This window comes from Corella eumyota, chromosome 2 (assembly GCF_963082875.1).
Source record: "Corella eumyota chromosome 2, kaCorEumy4.1, whole genome shotgun sequence".
Classification (NCBI taxonomy): domain Eukaryota; kingdom Metazoa; phylum Chordata; class Ascidiacea; order Phlebobranchia; family Corellidae; genus Corella; species Corella eumyota.
This window is the reverse complement of record NC_137491.1, coordinates 7533470-7558565: the sequence shown is the minus strand read 5'-3', so window position 1 is coordinate 7558565 and position 25096 is coordinate 7533470. Positions and strand designations below refer to the sequence as shown.

Sequence of the window (25096 nt, the reverse complement as noted above, 5' to 3'; positions counted from 1 at the left end):
AATAAAAAGTGAAGCTCATGAGCTAAATAGGCATAATACCAAAAGGTTACGACATAAGTTAAAAATTTGATATTTTAATTTGTAAAACTTCGTGACGTTAATTGCTTACTGGTGATTTCTCTGAAATCAGAACTATTCTTAAAATAATCTTAATCGTTGTAAAAATAAAATAGTATATATTTGATAAAACTATGATTTCCTAGAGCTCAAACGGAAATGAAATATCACGAAATTATTAGCCACTATTAGCCACATTTTTACGCATTAATGTAACTTATGTCAGTTTTTAATAAACCAAAATGCATTTTACTTGTACGTAGAAAAAACTAAAGACTATAGCTCTATTTTACTGTAGACGATGGGTACACTGCAAAACATCTCAGGTGATTATCCAAGCATGTTCATGCAAGATCCGAAATGGATTACAACGGAGGTCCTCTTATTGCTTGGTTTTCTTGTAGCGCTTTGGTTGTCAATTAGCATGATAGTTCACGTGTTCTATTCTGAAAATACCTTGCACCAAAGGCAACTTGGCTTAACCGGTAGTTTGGCATTGTCGGTTGCCATGTGTGTCGCACCTTTAACCGTACCTCGTTTAATAGCAACGGAGAGTGTACTGCTAGTAGGCTTTGAAAAATCCGAGCACAACGACTTCATATGCGAAATCGCAGTTGATGTATCTGTAGGGTTGTTTGCATTGGCATCATTATCAACCTATATGTATCTGTGGCTACGTCAACGTACTTTCTATTTACAGCCATTCTTAAAGCGGCTGTACACAAAAAAGATTGCATTTTTAAACTGGACAATCGGAGTGTTTATACCAATATCTGCAATCGCAACAGCTAGTTTGTTTGTCTACCCGTTATCCTATGAATCCTCAAACAAAGGTTGTGTTCTACGTAAAGTACAAAAAAGCAATACTTTTAGTCATTACGTGACAACAGCCAGTCTTGTTGTAAGTCAGTTTACCCTACTTGGGCTATTTATTTATCCGTTGGTTGTTCAACGAAAATCCCAACTTAAGTTGGTAGAACAAGGAAAGTGTACATCAACTAGAAACAGTGGCCAACCCAATAGACTGTTGGAAATGAAAACCTCAAGCTCTAATTTAAGTTCGCCAACTTCTTCAAGACCGAACTCTTTATATAGATCAACACCAACTAAAAAACTGCCAGTTATTTTGGCCATTTTACCAGGTGCTGATGTGAATTTAGAAGAATTATTTATGGCAGATCCAACCCAACAAAAAAATGTTAGGACATCTGTTCTTGAAGTTTTTAAGAGAAAAAATGTTAATAAATCTCAAAGAAATCAAGTAAAAGCAGATCGAATTTTACTTGCTATAAAAAGGTCTCTTGTGACCTCATTTGTCTGTGTATTTTCCGACCTTTTGGTATTGGCCTTACAATTCACAATTCCAATTAGCACTCCAAGAGGAATCACAAACGCTATTTATGACATCAGCTTGTTAATAAACGTAGTAAGTGTGTTTTTCTCTTTTGAAAACAGTAAAACCCTGTTTGCAGCACCTTGCATTTCTGTGGCGGCTAAAATAAAAGGAAAATAAATCTATTTCGTAGATTAGTTTACCAATAACAATTCGCCATCTTTTAAGCAATTGTTTTCTATCCGCTTTTTACTTTATACCTTTAGTTTTAAATGTAAAATATTGTAAAGTATGTGCATGTTTTAGGTTGATCCTTGGTTTTTTTTTTATATTGTGTCTTTGCATGATGTAATATAAGCGAACTTTTAAAACGTTTTTAACAAAGAACTTTGTGAATAAAAGTAAAAAATACATTTGTTTTGTACGTTGCATTAGTATTCACATAGCACGTTAGTTAATTTGCACGGACTTTAATAGATTATTACAATATTACCTAACACGGCACTTCACCACTTCAGTTATTACCATTCATCACACGAACTAAAACAACAAGGTAAAACAATGCCAGCGTGTAGCTTGTGCATAATTGGTTCATCGTGGTCACGTGATTACAATATATGCCTATGTAACGTGTCTTGTAGTATAAAGCGTAGATCAGTTCTTAGGTAAAATATTTAAATTTATTTATACGGTTAATTAAGAATGGGGACTAAAAAGAACAACAAAATTGAGGAGTCAAACAATAAAACTGTTAGACAACGTAAAACAACTGAGCCGAAAGTAATAAATGGCAAACCTGAGAAAAGTTTACCCCCCAAAAAAGAAGAAAGTTTGCTGAGTAAAAGTGAAGAAACAACGCCTCCCAAAAGTAATGCTATTAAAGTCGCAAAACCTGTTAAACCTAAAAAAGAAACTAGATCCAAGAAAGGCGAAAAGCAGAAAAAAATAGCGATGCAGAAGGAACAGAAGCGGGAACGTCGCCAAGAAAGACAGAAGGAACGAAAAAAGAAATCATCAGGCACAGCTTTTAATTCTATCTTGTACGCGATTCGACTTTGGTGTCGCCGCCATTATGTGATTGTCGTTTGCTCCATATCTTTGTTTTTATTGCTAGGAGCACTTTATATGGCCACTGATACATTGGAAAAGCAACAAGCGAAACAGATGAAACAACCAGACGTAACTGATAAGGTGAGCATATTATAAAATAGTTATGCAATCAGTAGATTATAAATTATAACCAGGCGTTTCTCTAAATAAAAACTGTTTTTTTCCTGTTACTAGGTAACTATGAAAATTTCAGTTGAAGATGGAGCTACAGGAGATTTAGTAATTGGATTATATGGAAAAGATTGCCCGTTAACTGTCCAGAACTTCATTAACTTGGCAACGCATTCTAAGGGATACGGATACAATGGCTCAAAATTCTTTATTCTTTTCCCGGGTGCATTAATATTGGTAAGGGTTTGTCCACATTTGAATAAAAAAATGTACTATTAGGTCCGACTTTGTAAAATAAAATAACATAATTTCTTACCAAAGCAATATTTGTCGCAGGGTGGCGATGTTGTCAACAATAATGGAACTGGAGGGCGTAGCGCGATTGATGAACCGTTTGAAGAGGAGAATCTCAAAATTAAACACACAGTCGTCGGTATGTGTAGTTAAAGTATATATTTGTTACCCTTTTTCGGGCTGCGTTGGTCATTGCAAGTATAGCACTGAAAAACAGTAATCACTGTGGCCTGCCCGTTATCAAGTTAAAGATTAAATCAACGTATTTCACCTACGCATAAAAATGTTTTTGTATATTTGGATATATATTACAACATGATCTAATAAATATGTGTTAGGAAATGTTGGCATGATGGGTTTGAAGGATAATGCGGACAGCAAGAAATCCTCGCAATTTTATATTGCATTTTCCCGAAAGGCTTCAATGTATGACGGAATGACAACTGTTTTTGGAAGAGTTTTGGAAGGTGAGAGTCCAATTATTGTAATCTTATAAAATAAATAAAGCTTAAAGGCTTAATGACAGCGCTTGGCAAATGTTTTTTAACTTGTGGTAATATTTAAATATTTATGCTTCGTTATAGAACTTTCATTAAAGTTTATCTTGTTGTGCAGGCTTTGAATTCCTTTCAAACATAGAAAAGGTTCCGGTAGGAAAAGATATGCGCCCTGAAAAACAAGTTACCATTGTTAATTCTACTCATAAAAAACTAGATTTTCCGATCTAATTAAGATATAAAAAAACTGTATCTATTTTTCAGGATGTGAAAATTAGCTCTGTAAATTGAAAAAGGCATTTTTACAAAATTTTATATAAAAGCATTTTAAATTGTGTTTAAAAGAAAAAACAAGCTTTACATAGTAGTTTTTTTAACATTGTTAGCCTAACAAAATTTTATGGATTTAGTTTTTTGCCGATTGTAATCTGATGGGTGAATAAAAAGTAAATGATAACGGATGGTCTTTGCAATAAAATATTTTAATCTATTTCTTTATTATTTGGTAAATGCGACATATGGCAAATTTATCTGGCAAGTGAAAAAATAATATACCGATTTAATATCTATGGACGTTTTACATATTTTTTCTTTAATTAGATTGTTATTTACTAAAGATGGCAGGTCCTTTTTGGTATGGTGTTTTCCCTAATGTTTTTATTCCAATCTCAGCAAATTTTAAAAAGAATGTTTAGGTTAATTTGGCGTTTAATTTACATCATGTAAACATAACACGATAACACTTTAATGGTCGTAACGAATAAAGTACTACTAGCAAAATTCATGTGATTTTGGTAAAAGATGGACAAACTAGGGGGATTTTAAAAATATTAACGGTTGTTACGTCATATTAACATTTTATCAAGAATTATAACGTTTTAATATTTCCACCATTACAAGTAGAATAATTAAAAAGCGTGGGGAATAGTTTTAAAGTTATAAATTTGCGCCTTGGGCTAAAAATAACTATATTGCAATCACTCGGTCAGATTAAATAATAAGTTAAAATTTAATACTTTGTTTTAGAGCAGGCTAAAAGACAAAATTATGCTTTCTAAAAGTAAGCGGAAGTATATTGATGCGAGTTTTATTAGTTCGTTACTTCACGAATTTTGTTTTAGGGAAACTTAAACGTCTCCCTTTTTTTACTTCTCCACGACAAACCAAAACAAATACCCGTGCCCTATGACACACTGAGGCAGTCTTGAATAGCAGTATTGTGTAACAGAAATTTAGAAACTTTTAAACTACAGCAGTTTGAAAGAAAGGTGTTTATTGACTTTTTTCCGAACGTGCTTGAGCACAGTTAAGGTATTTAGGCTTTACAGCGTAGGCTACGCGATACGCATGCGACCAAATTAGCTAACTTACTTTTGGGTTTAAGAGACAGTTGTGTACAGTCATTTAGTATTGTGTGTGGAACATAGGTTTGTTTAAAACCACACAACCGAATGTTTTCACCACACGGTTTATATGTAATTATAGTTAGTAAGATACACTTGTTCATTTTAGCATGTTACAACATGCAAAAACACTGAAATTTAACAAAAATGTCACAATTTTGTTGTAGGCACGTTTAGCGTGATTGTTAAATTGTTTGACAGATAGTTTCACTGTATTTAAGTTAAGTATTTATTTGTATAGACAACAAACATGAATTCATACGAAGAAATGACTAGAAAATGTAAGTTTTGATTTTATTACTATTTAATTAAAACTGTGTCTTAAAATATGCCAATATTAAATGATGTGTTTATATTAAACCACACTTAATAATATATATAAAACCATACTATAAATAGAACGTGGGATATATTGCGGAAGTAAGTAATATGACAATATTTTGTCGTTTAATGATTAACTTCAGTCTTAAGACATTCATATCGTAAATACTGAAATATTGAAATACACGCTAAGGTATTTCAGTCGCAAAACGTTTAGTTTAAAAAAAAACGTTTGTTTTACGGTTGAATGAGTACGAATACCCCACCACGTTTAAACAAAAAAGATCGGTTTAAATTCTGTAATTTGATTGGGTTTTGTTTAAAAAAGTGACACGCTTATTTTAGGATTTGTTATTTCAAAACACTAAAACAGTATGACAATATTTTTTTATCTTATTTTCGGACGAACGGATTTATAACGGCTCAACCATAATTAAGGGTCGCATTTGTTACTGGAAACTATTAATCAAGGACGATCATCCTTGGAATCAGTGAGTATTAGGCACAGAACCCAATTCGGTGTAGCTAAATGCGTCAACAACGCACCTAGTGGAATGTATTTTTTAGTTTGTTTATATCTCTTTATTTGTTTAGATCTACGTAGCGTCGAGTGGGAATTTGAAAGCTATTTTACTCGAAACAATATTTGGTTAACTATAAATCAGTCATGGAATTTACCAATAGTTGCTTCAATCGTTTATCTAAGTTTTGTGTTTTTTGGCCAGCGACAAATGAAAACCCGAAAAAGGTAAAGCGTCTGATATTCCTGTATTATTTTTTCATGGTAAATATTTATGTAGCACTTTAACAATATCAATACATAAAGGCATCTTAGCCGTTTTTATCTTTGAATAGGTTTGAATTAAGAAACCTGATGCTTGTATGGTCGGTGCTATTGGCTATATTTAGTATAACGGGCACCCTACGAATGGCTTCTAGAATATTTGGGGCAATGATGGTGCCAGGAAATCTACAAAATGTTGTTTGTTATTCTGGCGATATTTACAATTATCCTGTTATTCAATTTTGGTCCCTAATTTTCGCATATAGCAAATTTGTTGAATATAGTAAGTAAATGTATTGTTCGTTAAATCTTTATATAAATAACAGTTTTTTGCCACTATTAGATCTTATACAGCGCTTATACACGTTGAATTTATTTTTTTAACAATTTCAGTTGACACTGTTTTTATTGTGCTAAGAAAACAAAATTTGTCGTTTCTACATTGGTATCATCATTTTACGGTAGCTTTATTTTCATGGAATTGCTTCATGGGACAACAAGCAGGTATTTTATAACTTATTTTTTGTATTTTCTTTGTGCTAAATTTTAAGATCAAAAGGAATTTGTGCCAATAAATAACATTTATTCTGTTTTATGATAATCAAACTAAACGTTACTTTTAGGTGGAATGGTATTTTGTGCTATGAACTATTCCGTACATGCAGTCATGTATTTCTACTACGCACTACGAGCAGCACAAATAAAGCCGCCAAAATTCGTAGCTATCTTTATCACATCTCTTCAAGTAAGATGAAACCTTCCTGTGATACTTAAACTGTTTTTTGATTGTATAATATGATACCTTGTATTATTATATGACTACCCTATACTGTAATACTTATACTGTTTCGATCGTATTATATAATACAATTTATTATTTTATGACTATCCTACTGTCTGATATGATAGTTTTCTTTATTTTTGGGAAATGTTTACATTTTAGATATCTCAAATGATAGCAGGGTGCTTGGTAGTTTCCGCCTTAGTGTATTTAGGAAATGAATCCGATTGCAAAATTTCGAAATGGCATTTAACAGCCGCGGTTGTGATGTACGGGTCCTATCTACTACTATTTATGGACTTTTTTTACAAAGCTTATTTGAAACCCAATAAAAAGGTAATTTTTATGTGTAGTAAGTTATTATCTGAACAATAACAAATACATTCCCAAACACTAAATATTTAGGCCCGATTTTTTATGTAGGCGAATTTTTAAATATTTCTTTTTTAATGTTTTTTTAAAGAGTTTTAATAATATTGTGCGCGTTGATTTTTGGCGCAGGTCAATGCAAAAGAATTGCAAAAAAGTGATTAACATCATGCATCACCTCATTGTTACGGTATATGAATCACCAAAAAAAGCAAACGAAATTCAATCCCCAAAATGAAAATTCCATTAAACTAATATATAATAGTGTTATTTTTAATTATTTATAACAAAAAAATATTTTTTATTTTGTTTATGCTTTTTAAAAGAATGTGTGGTAAATATGCGAAATTTTTCCTTCTGTAACCGGTTTTTAATGTGTAGTTAAATATATTTTTTTATACACACTTTTATAGTGAATTTCAGTAAGAAATAAGACATGAACAGTAAGAAAATTAAGATATATGTTTATTGGTAAATATCAATTTAACCTATGGGTTTACAAATTCGATTTACAAGATTTTTTCCCGGTTTTTGGTTCAGTTTGTCGACGGTGTGTTAGTGGCGTGATGTCAAACGCTCAAAGTCTATTTTAGGATTTTTCCAGATGTGTCTGTAGCAGAGATTAACTGCTGCCATAACCGGAATTTGTCGCCGGGGAATTGCGGTATAATAATTATGATATGAGTAAGGTTTTTTGCCATCCGCAGGCAGTAGAAGTAAGTTTGTGTATGTTATAAAAAAATTGAACGGATGTGCTTATATTTTTTTTAAATATAGAGAACCAACTTTACCATTAGCCTCTATAATGAAAGTGTTATGGATTCCCCATAACAAACTAGGTTAAGTAAGAAATATTTGTTTGTTGAAGAAAAAAGTATTCCAAATCAAAATTATTAACCTAAAAACATCTAATAGTTGAAGGTGGTCTTATTTAAAAAAGAAATCATTGCAAAATATAGTTTTAGACACTTTTTATTGCAAAGAATATAGAATAATATTAAATTAGTTTATCCTCTTCTTATATTTTAAATTGTTACGTAATAATTCTACATTAAAACCAATCGTATTATTTAAAATTTGGTTGGTAAGATAAACTTGAATAGCATAGAAACAGTAAGTTGCTTTCTTTTATTTTAACTATTAAATGCCGTAGTTAGTTTATGTGTCTAAAACTGTACACACACTCTTTATAACATACACCAGATATATTATTTAAATCCAACAGTTAAGTAATTATTCCCTTTCCTGACTGTAGTCAGAAAGTGTTAAATAATTAAACCTTTTTTGTGCTTGCGGTTATTACAAATTTCCTTGAAAAGCATTTATCGCAAGTAGTGGATGCTTTACAAATTAGCCTAGTTCGGCTCACAGATTTACGTTATATTTGTATGTGAAATACAGGAAGGGTGAATCGTTTAATTAACGCAAGTTTTGCAGGATATAAAATGACAAATTCTTCGATAGGTAAATCAAGATTTATTACTTAGTTTAAAACTTAGTTACATAGATTTGTGTCAATTTTTAAATACTTATATTGTTGTAAAACGGTATTACTTTACATAGGTTTGTGCCACGAGGATATAGAATGGGAAATTGAAAGTTATTTTTGTCGTCATAACTTTTGGTTAAAAGTTTCCGAATCATGGCTTTTGCCTATTGTGGGCTCAATAGTTTATCTGATTTTTGTATGCTTTGGGCCCCGTTACATGGAAAAAATACCACGGTAATTAAACTATCTGAAACGGTTTTATGGTTACTTGAATTATTCAACAGGCATCGACATACCAAATACTAGTTTACAAAAATAATAATTCACCCAAAGGGTTTACATTTTGATTTAATTACTAATAAAATTAAACCAAGGTAAACAATTATTTCTTTTTTTTAGCCTCGATTTACGGAGACCCATGCTAGTGTGGTCTATATTTTTAGCGATTTTTAGTTGTTTGGGAGCTTTGCGATTTACCACAGCTCTTTTAAGAGACATACATACCCTGGGGAGCGTTGGGAAAGTGGTTTGTTATTCAAATGAAGCGTTTAATTATCCAATCTTTCGATTTTGGTCGCTCTTATTTATGTACAGTAAATTTGTGGAATATGGTAAGTGTTTTGTTAAACAATGTAGCATAATATTGTAACACAAATTATTATTGAATAAATGCTTAGGACAATATAAAATATGTTAAAACTTACCCATATCACCATGCCTCTAGATTCCAACTGTATTCTATTTATCATTTATTGTATTTTTAGATTCTTTTATATATTTTAACACTTTTAAATTAACTTTCTAGAAATGTTCAACTTTTTATAATTAAAAAGCTTGCATTCCAAATCAACTAGACCACGAGTTATTTTTAACTCTTGGCAAGGAAATGTTGCCCAAAGCCGTATTGCTTTTCAAATTTTTAACGCTCTAATGATTCTAAATTTATCCAATTAACTTATTTCTATTGCGCTAATTTTTAACATTAATTTACGTTGTTTTCTAGTGGACACTGTGTTTATTGTTTTAAGAAAACAAAATTTATCGTTTCTTCATTGGTATCATCATTTTACTGTTGCAATTTATACTTGGCATTCATTTAAATACCAACTTGCAGGTACAGTAAAGAATATTCGATATGTTATTATATTGCTCAACTTGAGTTTTATAACTTCATTCAATATTTTAATGTAGGAGCAACTATGTTTTGTGGTATGAACTATGCAGTGCATGCACTTATGTACGTTTACTACTCGTTGCGAGCAGCTAAGATCAAAGTACCTAAACCTGCAGCCTTGTTAATTACCTCACTACAGGTACAACACAGTTTTAAAACTTTAAAATAAAATTTTTGATAAAAAAGGATTATTATATGGCTAACTTACAGGTTAAAAAAAGACCCGATGTAACATCAATATTGTCATAGCCATTAACGCTTTATACATGAAATTAAAATTTTATAGATTGTGCAAATGCTTTGTGGTTGTTTTGTGGTGGGCGCTTTGGTTAAATGGGGAAACACCACAACATGTAGGACTACGTCACTTCAACTTACATTTGCAATATTTATGTATGGGACATATCTTATTTTATTTCTTAATTTCTTTTATCAAAATTATGTCCAACCAAAGAAAAACGTCAAAACTAAGGTAAGGATGTTTTTTACTGATCTATTTACCCATAGAAAATCAAAGCATTATTATTTATACGCGCGTTGATATGGAATTAAATATCTTTTTTAATAAAAAAAAAACAAAGCTTATAACATACATAAAATATAATTAATAACGTGTAATAATTTGCCCACCAACAAAAGCTTAACATTAACGATATAATAGTACCCTTTTTATTAGAGAAGTAATAAATATGAATTTAACAAATAATTTTCGAGGCGCAATGTAAAATTAAAACTAAGCAACACGTCACAGAATATTTTTTTGTTTGCATAAAATTTTAAGTAAATATTCTAATTAAATTATCTTACAAAAATTGCCAAGTACACTAGATGTTGCAATGCAAAACCACGATAAAATCCAAACATTTATTGTACCATTACGTTGCTTAGTAACCTAAATGGAATAAAAATGCCTGATCCTTTTATTTATTATATGCAGGTTCCTAAGTCAAATATTTTAACCGAAAATGGAGCAATTGAGACAAAACACATTTCAACAACCAATAAACATGATTTACGTCATCGTAAAGTTGCTGCCTAGATTACAGGAATCCCATTTTTCAAATTTGTGGGACATGCAAGCAAACCAATAAACTGTTTTTTTATTTAACTCTAGGAAATTTTTAATAGTTTTCATTTAAAAATAGTTTTTTTGAGGGTCTCGCTTATACCTATTAATGAAAGCCATTTGTTTGGGGTTTTGCACGATGGCGAACCACTCCATTTCCATTTGATTCGCTATGTAAATGGTTGCCATTACTTTCCATATGCTTGAAGTTGCCATTTAATTTTGCTTTTCCATTGCTCTCTGGTTTACTCGACAAACCCTTTATAATATATATATATGTTAGTAAATAGATTTGTCTTAAATGGTTAAGAAAAAAACATATTACTTTGGTCCTAAAGTTTATTTTTTTATAGTAGTTACTATAAGCGGTTAATGTACTTTACCTTTTCGGTGGACGTTCTTCGTTTTAGGATATAGGTTCGGTAAAAAAAGTTAAGGAACAAAATAAAGTAAGATAAATAGACGAATATAGCGTAAACTAAATGTTCGGTTGACATTTTGCAGCCCTCGCCTCGCCACGCCGCAACAACACCAACAGTTATCATACCCAAAATCATTTGTATTATCTAAATGCAAAATAAATTGTCCAGTTTATAAATGTTGCTTGGTCGTTAATATCATTCGAAACTGTGATAAACATTGTATATGTTGTTCATATTAGTATTGTTATGATATTATAAGCTTATCATGCGTAGGAATAATAATTAGCTTAAGTGGGCGCTATATACCTAACGTTTTTAATTATGTTTAGCTCGTAATGTTTATTTACAAAATACGTATTTTTAACACATAGATGTTGTAATCCAAAAAATGGACCTTAACCAAATACAGTAGGTCAAAAACTGCTGTCCTTGAACATTAAACTTATATTGATGAACAAACATATGCAGGTGCTATTCAAACAGGTAAACTGATAAATTAATATTTACTTTTTACCGCTAATCAAATTTGACCTAACAACCAACCTAAAATGCAAGCAAAACATTGTCCTAATGATAACTTGAAAAAAACCCAAGTCTGCGTTTTTGTTTAATTGATCTAGTCCAAGGTTATATACCAAAAGGTCATGTATTTCTTAATCAGTTTTGGTGTTTTTTTTAACTAAATGTCGGTAATGTCACTCGTTTAAATGTTAAATAATTTTCGGCCTGCTAAGGTTAGGTAATTTCCGCGTAAATTTTGAAGAGTAATTGAATATGACAAACTAATTTATCAAACTACAGCCGAATACCGTCGGATGATCAACATACGGTTTACTTTTTCAATGATGAAGTGTTATAATAAACAAACTTATGCTTAAATGTGTCAACCAAATAAATGATCTATCCGTTTGTCATTTACAGGTAATTTTAACAGGTACGGGTAATTATACCGGTAATTTTTATTCTAAAAAAAGTGGATAGTGAAAATGGCACTTCAATTTTTTTAATGTCAAGTGAAAAAATGTTAATCACATAATTGGACATGAATGAGACTTCGTTAGATATACGAGATAGTAAATTCCATACCTGCAGTGACGTAATAGTAAGTGCAACGAACCGAGGCGGTCTAAATCGGGCTGCTCTAAAGGCATAGTACGTATACATCACAAAATGAACAGCAAAATTCATCGAACAGTACACAGTGCCACCTAAGAATTAGGTAAAATTTAGATTAAACAAACCCTTTATACAAGTAACGTTGGTTATACAGCATAAAAATAATCACTGTGCAGTATAAACTTGATAGCTAAACAACATACGATACAGTTAACATGATACCAACCTTCCGGTTTCATTTAATAACGTAATTAAGTTGACGCTATTTTCCAGGGCTTTAATAACTTACCGGCTAATTGTTCTTTAACGTATTCCCAAGTGAATAGCGACACTGTGAGGTGATGATACCAGTGTAAAAAGGACAGATTTTGTTTTCTTAAAACGATAAGAACTGTATCAACTGCAAAAAACGATTTGTAATTAAAATAAGTAAATTTTTACTATGGTGCCATATAGAAGTATTATGGTATATACCCTGTAGGCCTAAACAATTTATACAAGGCAACACTTTTATAATGTCATCGAAAACTTACACCGTACAACCAAAAAGGTCAAAAAAATTAGGTTCTGGAATAGTAAAACCTGTACCTACCATATTCCACAAACTTGCTTAGTGCAAAAACTTTTGTCCAAAATTGTAAGATGGGCATGCCTGCCCTATTTCCTGACCAACAAACAACTGCCTTAAAATCTCCATATTTTAGATAATATTTGAACAAGTATAAAGGAAACCGGAGACCAAATAAACTAAACACGGCTAAAAATATCGACCACAAGATCATAAACCAACGAAGGTCGAATCTGTAAAAAAATCCAAAATGTATTAAGAAGAGTGGGCACTCAAAAAGTTCGGGCAAGTCTTGACAGCAAATTGCTAATTCTTTGTTTAATATTTACAATTAGTAATGCGTTTAAGGAAATGTATGTAATGTAAATGGTTTAAAATGAAATCACTCACGCCTTGCGTGTTTCCATCCATTTCCGGCCAGCAAAAACGAAGACGACATAACATACAGCACATATTAGAGGCATATACCATGAGTACATAACTTTATCCAATTCCGGGTTTCCTCGAAATAAATGTTCAACTTCATATTGATAAAAGTCATCTATTCAAAATATTTAGTTTTATAAAATATTTAAAAGTAGACCTCAATTTAATTTTCGGTAAAATGTTGTTTGCTTCTCTATAGCATGTAACGCAAAAGCTATAAGTTATAAGCGACGGTCCTGGTTAATAAAATAAACCGTATTTGATTTAAAATCTAATACAATAAATAATACAGAAACATATGGTAACATTTGTATAAATACGTAATCTGCAAACGGATGTAACATGATAGTTTAAAATAACAATGTTTGTGCTAACGTAAATGTTCAAATGCCTATAACTTATCGTTAACGTTAGAATTCACCACCCATTTCTGGTTATAAATAATTATAATTAAAATATGTGACGTATTTTAGGAAATTATCACCATGACTATAATTTTCGTTGAGTTAACCTTTGGAACTAGTACATTATGAAATTGTTGTACCAATTTTAACGCTTTTCAACAATTTTTTTCTAAAATCCAATGCCTTAACCAATATTTAGGATTAACAAACTTTAAAATGTCTTAAACTATGTGGTTTATTTTTAGGTTATACCAAGCATTTTAGGTAGTTTAGAGCAATAATAAAACACTTACCAAGAAGGTCCGTTTGATTAATTGGAACATCTCTACTGGACAATACTACACCTTCCATGTTGTTAAAATTTAAAAAAATTCTGTTAAAATTTAAAAAAATTCTGTTATAATTTAAAAAAATGTAAATGAGATAATCTACTTAACATTTCCGTACCAGTCTGCCAGTACTAGCTCATAATACAAATACTAAAACCATATATAAATATAATAAAACTGGATTTTTTTATAACTGGTAGGCTATTAAGAAAAGAACATAGGTGTGCCGTAACGTTTTGCCTGAGTAAACAAATAGTGTGTAAATGAAATCTCCGTTCATAACCACGTGGTTTCGAAATATTAGTACAATAGGTAGAAAAACTATAATGCCTTGGGCTTTTGTATTAAAACCATGTTATATTAGGAATGAAATAAATGTACTTGCTAGTTAACTTTTTATTACACATAAACGTTTTTCTTACGCTGTAGAACTTGTGCAAAAGATAATTAAAAATTTTTTTCATTAATCATAAATGCCCAACTAACTTTGTGAAGCTTTCCAAAACGTTTTGCCAGCAGTGTTGACTACTGTTTCCTTTATAAACGACTACCTTCTATATTATTAATAAATCATACCCTTACTCATTATACACAATGTTGTAGAATGACACATTTAGTATATTTAACAACCGGCTAAATACCGCATGTGCTGTGGAACACTTACTGTTTGTATCCGCCCTAGAGCTATTCTGTCACGCATCGCCAGATGAAAATTTAAAGTCAATTGTGACGCTTGCCTTTTTATTAAACGCGTAATACTCAACAATCCTGCTTAGCGACATTTCGTGCAATAGGATTTTTATATAAAATTCTAACCGCTGTGGATAATTGTTAACCTTGGAACGACTCCAAACACAAGTGCATAGCAAATACGAGTTCTGTAAAAAAATACACCCTAGCATAATAACCTTAAAATGGTGTTGTGTGACGTCACAGATTCGTTTTTTACGTTTTGTTATGCTATTTGTAACTCGAATTTTACCCCCAAAACTTGTTAAACGTTTAAAAACTACAACCCAAACACCATAAACCACATTTTCATTAAGTACCACATCGATTTATTTTGGCGAAATTTACGGACGGGGGATTGTCCTGGAATGAAAGTAAAAACCTTTATCTTTTTTAGAGAGTTTACATTTTTTTAAAAGCCAATTGAGGCCACTTTTTGAATTATAATTGTACTTTAACCTTACTGAAGGTCAGGTATCGGTGTTTTTTGATTCATAACGTAAGGGTAAATATTAGTCATTTACGCGGATAATAACTTTAAAATGAATCCATTCACTTTATTGGACGGTTAAAGGTTTCAACGATTGTTAAACTTCTTGGATTTTGTTTTTTCAAAAAAAAAGGAAATTGTTTGTTAAACTTCTTGGATTTTTTGTTTTTTTTTTTCAAAAAAAAAAGGAAAGAAAAAGGACTTTTAAATTATATAGTTGTTTAGTTAATTTTATAACAAACGTAGTTACATATTACGAGGTCACATTAAATGTCGTAGTTTTAACGCGTGTTTACCTCTATAAGTTTCAAGGTTACTTACATTAGTTGTGCCAACAAAATGTTATTAAGTGTGACATAATCATGAACGGTTTCAGTTTGCGCCTGCCCCTTTACGTTTTTTTATGTCAACATACCATAAATTGTAAACAACAGTAAAAAAACTTTAAAACACTTTCTCTAATTTTTGAACAAATATACTAAACTATTTTTAATTTCAAAAAAGTACATGAAAACCAAAAAAAAACATTTTTATAAAAAAATTATTTTAAACACAAAAATATGGTTTACTTAAATTAACTATTTTAACCTAAAGTTTTTTTTCATTTTTATAAAAAATATTGTAAATTTAATTTTTATGTAAATGAGGATAACGATTTTAACCACTGGTGGGTGCAATACTATTAAAGTAAATCGAGTTGCTATGGGAACTTCTACGCTTTAAATTTTCGGTAAAAAAAATTATTTTTATGTAACCAAGCTTGTTTGTTATGTGCTAAAATGAGTTTAAAAAATCGGGTAAAAGTTTTTGTTCGTCTAAGACCGACCTCAAATTTTTCTCATGAATCCATTGAGTTTGCAAATAATGAAAAGGTACACCGTTTTACAAAACTAAAAATAAACTAATGTCAGAATGTGGAAACGGGTATATATATTTATGTTATTTTAATTCACATTTAGTTTTTTTTCTGTAGCCGAAATTATTCGAAAACCAGAAATAATTTAAAAGGATTTTTATTAACAGACAATCAATATTCATGTAAAGAAAAATGATCAGCGCAAGGTTGTAAACAATCAGCTTGTTGACTGGTCATTCAAAGTGGATGGTATTCTTCATAATGCAAGTCAAGAACAAGTAAAAATGCTTTATTTAATAAAATTTACCTGGCAATAATGACAAGACACTAAGTATAATAACATTTAATGTAACTGGTTGTTAATAATTAAAAATAAGACGCTAATAAATCATTTTAATTTAATTTTTCGTGTTAAATTATAAATATGAAATGTTAAATAAGACTTAGCCCTTATTTTTAACAGGTTTATGACACTGTGGTGTCAGATATGACAACCAAAGCATTACAAGGTTACAATGGAACTTTGTTGGCATATGGACAAACAGGTGCTGGAAAAACATACAGCATAACTGGAGCAACCGAAAATTATAAACAGAGAGGTGTTATACCAAGAGCTATTGCACAAGTAATTGTTAGCTTATACTTTTATTACATCTAAGTCCAAATTTGATGCTTAACTGTTTATTTCTAGTAATTGGTAAAAGGTTTTTGCCAAACTAATATTTTTTTGTAAGGTTTTTCGCTCAATTGAAGAACAAACTGACAGTTCAATTGCGATTCGGATTTCTTATTTGGAAATTTACAATGAAAATATGTTTGATTTGTTATCAACTTTGCCAGAATCTGCTTCAAACAATCCTGGTTATTTGTTTGTTAATGTGAAAATTAATGTGAAAAGTTTTCTTTGTTAAAAAATATAAGAGTACCTTTATCATAGGTTTGTGGTTTTGTTTAAAAACTATATATAAAAACTATAAAGCGATTTGTTTAAAAACTGCCATCTTTCAAAATAATATTATTAATAAAATCCAATCCAAAACTAATGTAGCCTACTAAAATATTTTCTATATATACATATTTTATCCAAATTTTTTTTTTATAAATATTTATATGTTTTAGGTTTGTATGATAACCAAATGACAATAGTTGATGGAGCTGATGGAAATGTTTGTGTAAAGGGTTTATCCATGCATGTTGGTAAGCTTCATTTCTGTGTTATTCATGAAAAACTTTTTTGAAAATTACTTTTTTACAATTTCTAAATTTATAAAACTAAAAAAATTCTTTTGTTTTTTTTTAAATATTTTTTTTAGTAAAAATTGTTAATTTTATTTGTATCTAGCTAACAATGAGGGAGATGCACTTAATTTGTTGTTTGAGGGAGAGACAAATCGAGCTATCGCTTCTCATTCTCTCAACAAAAACTCATCTCGATCTCACTGCATTTTCACTATTCATATTGAGGTTGATATTTGTAGTTAACATAGATTGCTTATTAATATTTATATAAGAACTAAGCTTCGAAATGTTTTTAGAATAGTTTTGTTGTAGCGCCACTAACATTTTTTTAGCTGAATTTGAAACATTTAATGACGTTTTTAATTGGTTAGTTTTTTTACAGTCTCGATCAAGAACTGAATCCAATGCAAAGTATGTAACTTCAAAGTTGAACTTGGTTGACTTGGCTGGTTCTGAAAGAATAGGAAAAACTGGGGTGAATATATTACTATTTACTGCTTAAAACAATTAAGTTTCATTTACAATCATGTATTCTAATATTTTAGTCTGATGGTCAAATCCAGAAAGAAGCAATGTATATCAACAAATCTTTAACCTTTCTCGAACAAACTGTGATCGCTCTGGCTGACAAGAACAGAGCTCACATTCCTTATAGGCAAACCAAGCTGACCCATGCTTTGAAAGTAAGTAACATTGAAAATAGTATTACATTTCAGAATTAGCACTAACATCTTATTCGTCAACTGTAATGAAATCATTTTTTGTGAACAACAGGATTCCATTGGTGGAAAATGTTGTACTTCTATGATCGCAAATGTTTATGGGGAGGCTGCACAACTTGAAGAAACAGTTAAGCATTTAACTACATAATATTATGTTTTATATGTGTTATAACCATAGCTATCAATGTATAGCTTTAAGAAATGCCAGCCTGACAGGCCATAATAAAAATAGCATAACTTGCTATTTCATATTTCCCTTTATATATTTGAGTTTAATTTTCCATTTTAATTAAAAGATATCAACACTGAGATTTGCGATGAGAATGATGTGTATTGCAGTGGAGCCTGCTGTAAATGAACATTACGATCCCTGGTTGTTGGTCAGAGAACTGGATCAAGAAATTAAACATTATAAGCAGGTAAACAAACAAAAGTACTTAACTAAATTTGGCCAACAAAAACATTCTTGATTAGAATTTAGGATGTAAAGTTTAAAATATTGCTTTGCTTGAACTGATTAACTGCTTTAGATATAAATAAAGTAAAAACAGTAACAGTATTTAATAAGGTATGCAATTTTAGGAGCTAGCAATGCACAACACTTTGGCTAATCGTAATCCAGTCAACTATGATCCTTTATCAAAAGGACAAATTAGTGACATTAAAAAACAGGTAACAACTATTTAAATGTTATACAAAAACATGTTATGGTAATCAAATCAAGGTATTTAAAGTATTTTGAAGGTAACAGTTTTATTTTTTTGTTATTTAATTTAGGTTCGACTTTACCTTGAGGGCAAAACCACTGAAATTGATGCAGCAAACTTGCGCTATGTCAATTCCGTATTTGCACAATTTAGAGAAGTGGTAGTCGAAATCGAACAAGAAATGAACAATCAGTTTAAAAGCAAGTTTGTTCTTCTTGATAAAAGTGATTCTGACATCATGTTGGCTTTGCAAAAGGTTTGTGTTATCTCATATTTACTGTACATTTATTTTTTTTCTAATAATTGAATAATTTTTAATATTGCTCCAAAACTTTTAATTTTTAGGCTGGTGTTCCACTAGATGAAGATGGGAACTTTACCGGTGGTGTTGATCTTTCTAACTTTAATGCTGGTGTTGTTACTGCACCTGCTGTTGTAGCTGCACAAGCACCACCTGCTGGCAAACAAACCAAAGCACCATTATCACCCAAAAGAAAAAGCGGAAAGAAGTCAAGAGCAGGGGGCAGGTTTGACTTTGTTGAAGTTCTAGTACTTAGTTTGTATTAAAATTTAGCTATTTTACCTAAATATCGGGATGTAAAGGTTTAAATACAAAAGGCACAAGTTAAAGTTAGAATTGTTACAATGTAAAAATATTTTTACTTAAAGTCCAACTAGTCGAGCACCTGCTAGTCCTTCTCCACAAGCAGAAAGTATCCCTAAACTACCCAAGAGTTCAATTCCCCCTGCCAGCCACATTGCTCCAACAACAGTCACAGATGGAGGAGAGTCAACCAGAAGAGAGGGGAGTATCAAGTCTGAGGATTCACCCCGAGAGGAGAAAAAGGCAAGAAGCAGGCCAAGGTATTTTTTTTCTTATTCAAATATTGAATCTTTAGACATTTTGGATCATTGAAAAATTATAAGAAAAACCCTTGCTCGTTAATTTAGGTTAGTCTTTTTTTTTCTTCTTGTAGCACTCCCCCACCACGTGCTCAGGCATTTGAAGATTTTAAGAAAACACAGGGAATGGAAATTAACAGAATTTTATGCGAAAATAAAAACATTCTGCTCAGCAGAAAACAAATTGTAAGTATTATGCTTTATTAGCCAATTTCTACTTTATGTAATTCATATTTAAAAGAATAAAAGTTTAAAAATATTACATGATTATTAGGTACGTGACCTTGCACATGCTGTAAATGCTACCAAACACATGATCGATGGAACCAGAATTGCCCTTGAACGAAAAAAGAACGATCGTATGGAACAAGGTGAAAAGAATGTTAATTCTGTCTAAAATCGGTGTAAAAATTTGGTTAAATGTAACGCTCAAATAAAAAACAAAAATTTAATTTATTCAAAGGTGAGTTTGTTAACGAAGATGGGGAAACAGTGATAGACGAGGAAGAATTTCAACTTCTTACCCAACTCAAAAACTTGAAGCAAACTTACAGGTAATTAATGCGAATTACGAACATAACAGATAATTAATGAAACTTTTTACATTATTTTAAATAAAGCCTCTTATTATACGAGGGTATTGTATGGCAACAAACTTGTACTTGTTATTTTACAGACATGATTATGATGAACTAAGAAATGTGAGATCCGAAGTGGAATACTGCCAGAAGCTGGTAGATGATTGTCGACAACGACTCATTAGAGGTAAACCGCGGCAGATAATCTTAACTATTATTGTAGGCCCATCAATGTTAATTCAAAATAACATTACAAATGTTACCTTTCAAAATCACTGTTTAGAGTTTGACACATGGTACAACGAATCATTTACCCAGGAAGAAGGGGAAACTAGTGCAGGTTTAGGTTTTGGGGTAAGACCTGGACTTCAAGGTCCTGTAAGGCTACAACTTACATCACAACAGGCTAACCCAGAAGACGAGCAGGTAAATTTCATATCTTAAAAAAACGATTTTATTAAATTTAAATTTTTAAAATTTGTTTTCAGGAAAAGTTTGAAAGAATCCAGCAAGAGTTATTAATGGATCACCAGGATTCAGCAGCTTTCTACAACGCCAAACTTAGAACAAGAAGAAGAGTTAGTACAGTATTTTATTAAGAATAAAATTAAAAATTGCAATTTTGATAACGTAACTTTTTTTAGCAAACCTATGAGCATGCAATGGTCCAGGCACAACCAAACAAGCAGCAACGACCTGGCCACCAAGAGATTAACAACAGAAACAAGCAGCCAAACAAACTTTCTTATGTCTACTAAACTTTTTCTTACAACTACTAAAAATGTCATCCTTTGTTTAATTATTTTTATAAAATTGACTGTGTTAATTAATAGTAATAAAGAAGCGTTTAAAAGATCAAAGATCTTATCTTTAAAAAAAGTTGGTGTTGCATGGTTTTATTGTCTTTTTGTAGGCTTACATTTCAAAAAATCTTATAACGTAACAAATAGATGAAGGTTGTTTATGGATCAGATTGCACAAGATTTGCTAATATATTTTTATAACCATTAGTAAGCTTGCAAGGTTTTATATCTAAAGTATATAAGCTTATAGTAAAAGTCAGTAATATTCACTTTTCTGGTAAAACATCAAAAAAGGCAGAGTTTTTGAGTTGCTTTATGCAATAAACCAGTGAAATACAGAAACCTTTTTTAGTAATTAAGCAAAGAATACAATATACAACAAGTAACTTATTAGATTTAAATTACACAGTTATAATATCTTCATGCAATATACTAATTGTAAAACAAAAAATGTAAAACGATATAAGGCAAAAAAGAAAACTGTTCTAAAAACTGAAGTTAAATACAATAACATTAGAACAGGGATTTTTTTATTGAGATAAAAGTAACATAAAAGTTTGTTAAGATAAAAGTAACATAAAGCGTGTTGGCAGAAAACAAAGTTTGGTTTCCAATAATAATAAAATATGTGCTTGAGAAAAACAAAGAAAGCAACAAAAATAAAAAAAACTTGTCATAAATCTCTTATAGCCCATTTAAAACCCATTTTAAAATAATAAAAAACTGCCTATACAAAAAAAACATCAATAATAGGGCAACTATAGAAATACAAGCATAATTAAGAAAGACAATTAATAAATAAAATTTAACATTTTTTTGTCACTAAAAAAATATGCTTTAATTATACAAGAGACAATAAAAAATATACATTTATAGACATAGCCATGCTTTAACACTAATCTAACCACTGTGTATGTAAATACTTATGCTTTAGTAGTTGAAGGTAATAATGCCTCAGTATGGCCTTCCATTCTTTTATAGTTAGGATTTTTGAAAGCGCTTGTAAAGTGCCTTGCAACAAATATTAGGACTAAAATGGCCATTGCTGATCCAGCAACTATACCTGTGAAAAAAAAAATTAAAAGTAAGTAAAATTTTCCAGTACTTTGCTATTTCCTGTATACTCAAGGTAACTTTAATTTTGCAATACTGGTTTTATACATCATCATCATAATTTTTGTTATTACATATAAATTCGGTTTTGATCTTATATTTTGAACACTTGTCACTGTGTAACAAAGTATAAAAATTCATAAGTTTTTTCCACATAAGTTTAATGGGGGTAAAAATACAAACAAAAATGCAGTGTAAAATATATTTATAATTTAAGTTACCTATCAAAGCAGCCTTGTTGTAATGTGATGGTGGTTCTGTCTTGACAAGGAGATTTTTAACAATAGATAAAGATCCGTTATTGGGAGCAGGGGTTATCTGTTGAGTAGTTGTATGTTAAATTTATCTCCATAAGGAAAGAATAGGTTTAAATGTCAATATATTGAGCTCGAGGTTTTCTATTTTAAATTATTTATAAGAAGGCTTTCCATTAAAACTCAGTATTGTACCAAAGAATAGGCAAAACAATTTACGTTCAATACATAAGTTTTTGTAGACTATTTATGAATATATTATATATATATGTACTTATTTTGTTATTATTTTAATTGACCAGACGCAGTAAATCTTAAATAGCCTATTTTGGCTGTAAACTTACTCCCATTATGTGGCAAATTAGTGCGTATATATCTAAACTGCTGAAAGGTTTGGAGATATAATTTTGTCGAAATGAAGGACCATGTGCAATAAAAAATGGGTGCATATCTTGTAAGGAGTTGTTGTAGCCATGTGAACCCTCTAAAAACAAATAAATTATTAACAAAGTCTGAAAGCTGTTTAAATATTATTACTATGAAATAACCATGCTAAACAATAAATATATACGAAAACCTCAATATTTTACATTAATAAATAAGGGTAGAACCTGTGCTGTGTTTACATAGGCAGTTGAAAGTTTTTATAAAAAGTTTAAAAAATACTTACTCATATAAAGTTTACTATTAGTTTTGTTGATTAGAAACCAGCCATCTCTAGGCATTAGAAGAATAGGTGGAATTCTATTGTTGTTTTTGTAATGAAGGGAATCAGGAATATCTTCTCTTTTCCACACTTCCACTTTATCACTTATATTAAACAAACCATCATACATCGAATCGACATATCCTATTTTCAACAATAGTTAAAAAAAAGTAATATGATAGATGATAAAAAAAATTTTACAAGATCATTTTTCATTTCCTTGTACTGGTACATTTTTAGTTTTGTTTAATCGTAATGGAAAAACCTGCTAATTCTAAATTAAAATTAATCAACTTCGACCAATTTAGTAATTAGCCCACTGGTAACATTACCTGCTTTTGGCCAAACAGCAGCTCCTGTACCATAATTAAGTAAGACATGAGTATGATTAAGGTTTATGTGAGGCAAGATCGGGACTGTTCTTGATTGATTTAATTCTGCCATTCCATGATCACTTGTTATTATAATGTTAACTTTGTCAAACAAATCATTTTCCTCTAATTTTTGAATCAGGTAACCTGTGGGAATTTTTAAAAAGTAATAAACAAAAAATAATTTAAATCAGCAATTGTTTTGCAACAAATTTGGACACTTTACCTGTGATGTTATCACATTGCTTAATCATATCCGTAACTTGCTTAGATTCAGGTCCATAAGTGTGTCCATAGTGATCTGGCTGACTAAAATACAACAGTGACAGATTGATGTCCAAAGGTGTAGGTGTATCTTTTGTTGGTTTGTTTGCCAGCCAAGCTACCACTGTGTCCACTCTTTCAGTCCAAGAAGTTAGATTCTTACTATATTTTTTCCATATAGTAGGGTACCTTGTACGTTGCTCACTACCCACCCAATAAAACACACCTGTCTTACCACCTTGTCGTTGATTGGTTAGCCAAATTGGTTCCCCACCCCAAAATACGGGGTCTTGCACTGTATCAGAATGATAATCAAATATGCGATCTAAGTCGGGGTCATAAAAACGGTTTGAAACAATGCCGTGATTCTCCTCATACAACCCAGTCACAATCGAATAATGATTCGGAAAAGTCTGAGAAACAAAAAGGTCGGTTAACCACTTGGCCTTCGACCCTTCCCTTATTAAACGATCAAAATTTGGAGTGCTTGTTCGTGATAAATAATTCCAACGAAATCCATCAAAGGAAATGAGCAAAACCTTTGGGTGTGTAGCATCAGCTGCATTGAGATTATTTAACAAATAAAACACAACAATTAAAAGCAATGAAAAATAAATCATTTGCTTATGTCTATATTACAATTTTATATCTATAAAACAAAAAAATATAAATTGAAATAACATAGGTCAGTGGGTAATTCTTATATTATAAAAAGCTAGCCACTTTTATTAGTGAGATATTTTAAATTAACTTAATGGAACATGTGGCTATGCTTCTTTTATACCAATTGCAGCAATAAAGTGCCAATTAAAATGTCTAAATTTCCACCCACACATTTGTCATATGTAGTCTATCCTGTCTGTATATTGCATTGGTCTGCCGGTTCGTTTATTTGTGATACGTTGATCGATAATAATTCATTACTAATTCCAATTTGTTTAAATTATCTTGTTCGTTTACATAAAGAGGCTATAATACATCATTTAAATAAAGAGAAACATTAAACCTTAGAAGGAAGAATCCAGCAACTTATTTCTTACCATAAACTTTTGTGACGATCAAGCAACAAACGTCAGCTGACATTTCACAACAATGAGACACCACTGTCATTCTGCTAGAAAAAATTGTTTTTAAATCCTGGCAGAAATAAGTTACGTCGACAACACAAAATAAAAACACATTATTATGGTTCGAAATCTTAGATTTCGAAACATATTGTTATTGTCATTATATTTATTATTATTATTATTATTATTGTTTTTATTCTTATTTGACAAATTTTGAAAGACGATAACTTTTGTTCTTTA

The 25096-nt window shown here is 30.7% G+C and overlaps 6 protein-coding genes across 7 annotated transcripts; 4 read left to right on the top strand and 2 right to left on the bottom strand.

Annotated features, from left to right (window-relative positions):
- The first annotated feature begins 2068 nt into the window (after positions 1-2068).
- On the top strand, positions 2069-3932 carry LOC145743267 (peptidyl-prolyl cis-trans isomerase 6-like). The gene is made up of 5 exons (XM_082561190.1): positions 2069-2581; positions 2675-2848; positions 2948-3044; positions 3244-3372; positions 3521-3932. Exons 1-5 carry the CDS (start codon positions 2093-2095, stop codon positions 3631-3633), a joined length of 1002 nt encoding a protein of 333 aa, XP_082417316.1. The 5' UTR covers positions 2069-2092; the 3' UTR covers positions 3634-3932.
- A 1038-nt stretch (positions 3933-4970) lies between these two features.
- On the top strand, positions 4971-7464 carry LOC145743238 (very long chain fatty acid elongase 6-like). Its single transcript, XM_082561157.1, has 7 exons — positions 4971-5086; positions 5721-5874; positions 5982-6193; positions 6304-6414; positions 6534-6655; positions 6854-7027; positions 7193-7464. The coding sequence occupies exons 1-7, from the start codon at positions 5056-5058 to the stop codon at positions 7223-7225; spliced, it is 837 nt and encodes a 278-aa protein (XP_082417283.1). The 5' UTR covers positions 4971-5055; the 3' UTR covers positions 7226-7464.
- An 833-nt stretch (positions 7465-8297) lies between these two features.
- Positions 8298-11027, top strand: LOC145743124 (very long chain fatty acid elongase 3-like). Its single transcript, XM_082561024.1, has 7 exons — positions 8298-8524; positions 8624-8783; positions 8949-9160; positions 9553-9663; positions 9741-9862; positions 10010-10195; positions 10661-11027. Exons 1-7 carry the CDS (start codon positions 8506-8508, stop codon positions 10760-10762), a joined length of 912 nt encoding a protein of 303 aa, XP_082417150.1. The 5' UTR covers positions 8298-8505; the 3' UTR covers positions 10763-11027.
- LOC145743123 (very long chain fatty acid elongase 6-like) lies at positions 10341-14115 on the bottom strand. Of its 2 annotated transcripts, XM_082561022.1 has the most exons (8): positions 14019-14115; positions 13286-13436; positions 12920-13128; positions 12617-12727; positions 12298-12419; positions 11173-11355; positions 10893-11048; positions 10341-10615 (listed from the first exon to the last, which is right to left on the bottom strand). In XM_082561022.1, the coding sequence occupies exons 1-7, from the start codon at positions 14074-14076 to the stop codon at positions 10896-10898; spliced, it is 987 nt and encodes a 328-aa protein (XP_082417148.1). In that variant the 5' UTR covers positions 14077-14115; the 3' UTR covers positions 10341-10615; positions 10893-10895. The 2 variants fall into 2 exon arrangements, with proteins under 2 accessions (XP_082417148.1, XP_082417147.1); XM_082561021.1 differs by having other exon boundaries at positions 10341-11048.
- A 1899-nt stretch (positions 14116-16014) lies between these two features.
- Positions 16015-21163, top strand: LOC145743552 (kinesin-like protein KIF9). The gene is made up of 21 exons (XM_082561542.1): positions 16015-16145; positions 16297-16407; positions 16593-16754; positions 16864-16990; positions 17249-17326; positions 17472-17593; positions 17751-17843; positions 17914-18051; positions 18143-18217; positions 18387-18509; positions 18673-18762; positions 18868-19053; positions 19143-19324; positions 19467-19661; positions 19775-19886; positions 19975-20071; positions 20164-20254; positions 20377-20465; positions 20562-20704; positions 20767-20856; positions 20923-21163. Exons 1-21 carry the CDS (start codon positions 16053-16055, stop codon positions 21034-21036), a joined length of 2511 nt encoding a protein of 836 aa, XP_082417668.1. The 5' UTR covers positions 16015-16052; the 3' UTR covers positions 21037-21163.
- LOC145741341 (ectonucleotide pyrophosphatase/phosphodiesterase family member 5-like) lies at positions 20842-24430 on the bottom strand. Its single transcript, XM_082558915.1, has 6 exons — positions 23752-24430; positions 23487-23672; positions 23119-23298; positions 22793-22932; positions 22416-22512; positions 20842-22144 (listed from the first exon to the last, which is right to left on the bottom strand). The coding sequence occupies exons 1-6, from the start codon at positions 24407-24409 to the stop codon at positions 22005-22007; spliced, it is 1401 nt and encodes a 466-aa protein (XP_082415041.1). The 5' UTR covers positions 24410-24430; the 3' UTR covers positions 20842-22004.
- Positions 24431-25096: the final 666 nt, after the last annotated feature.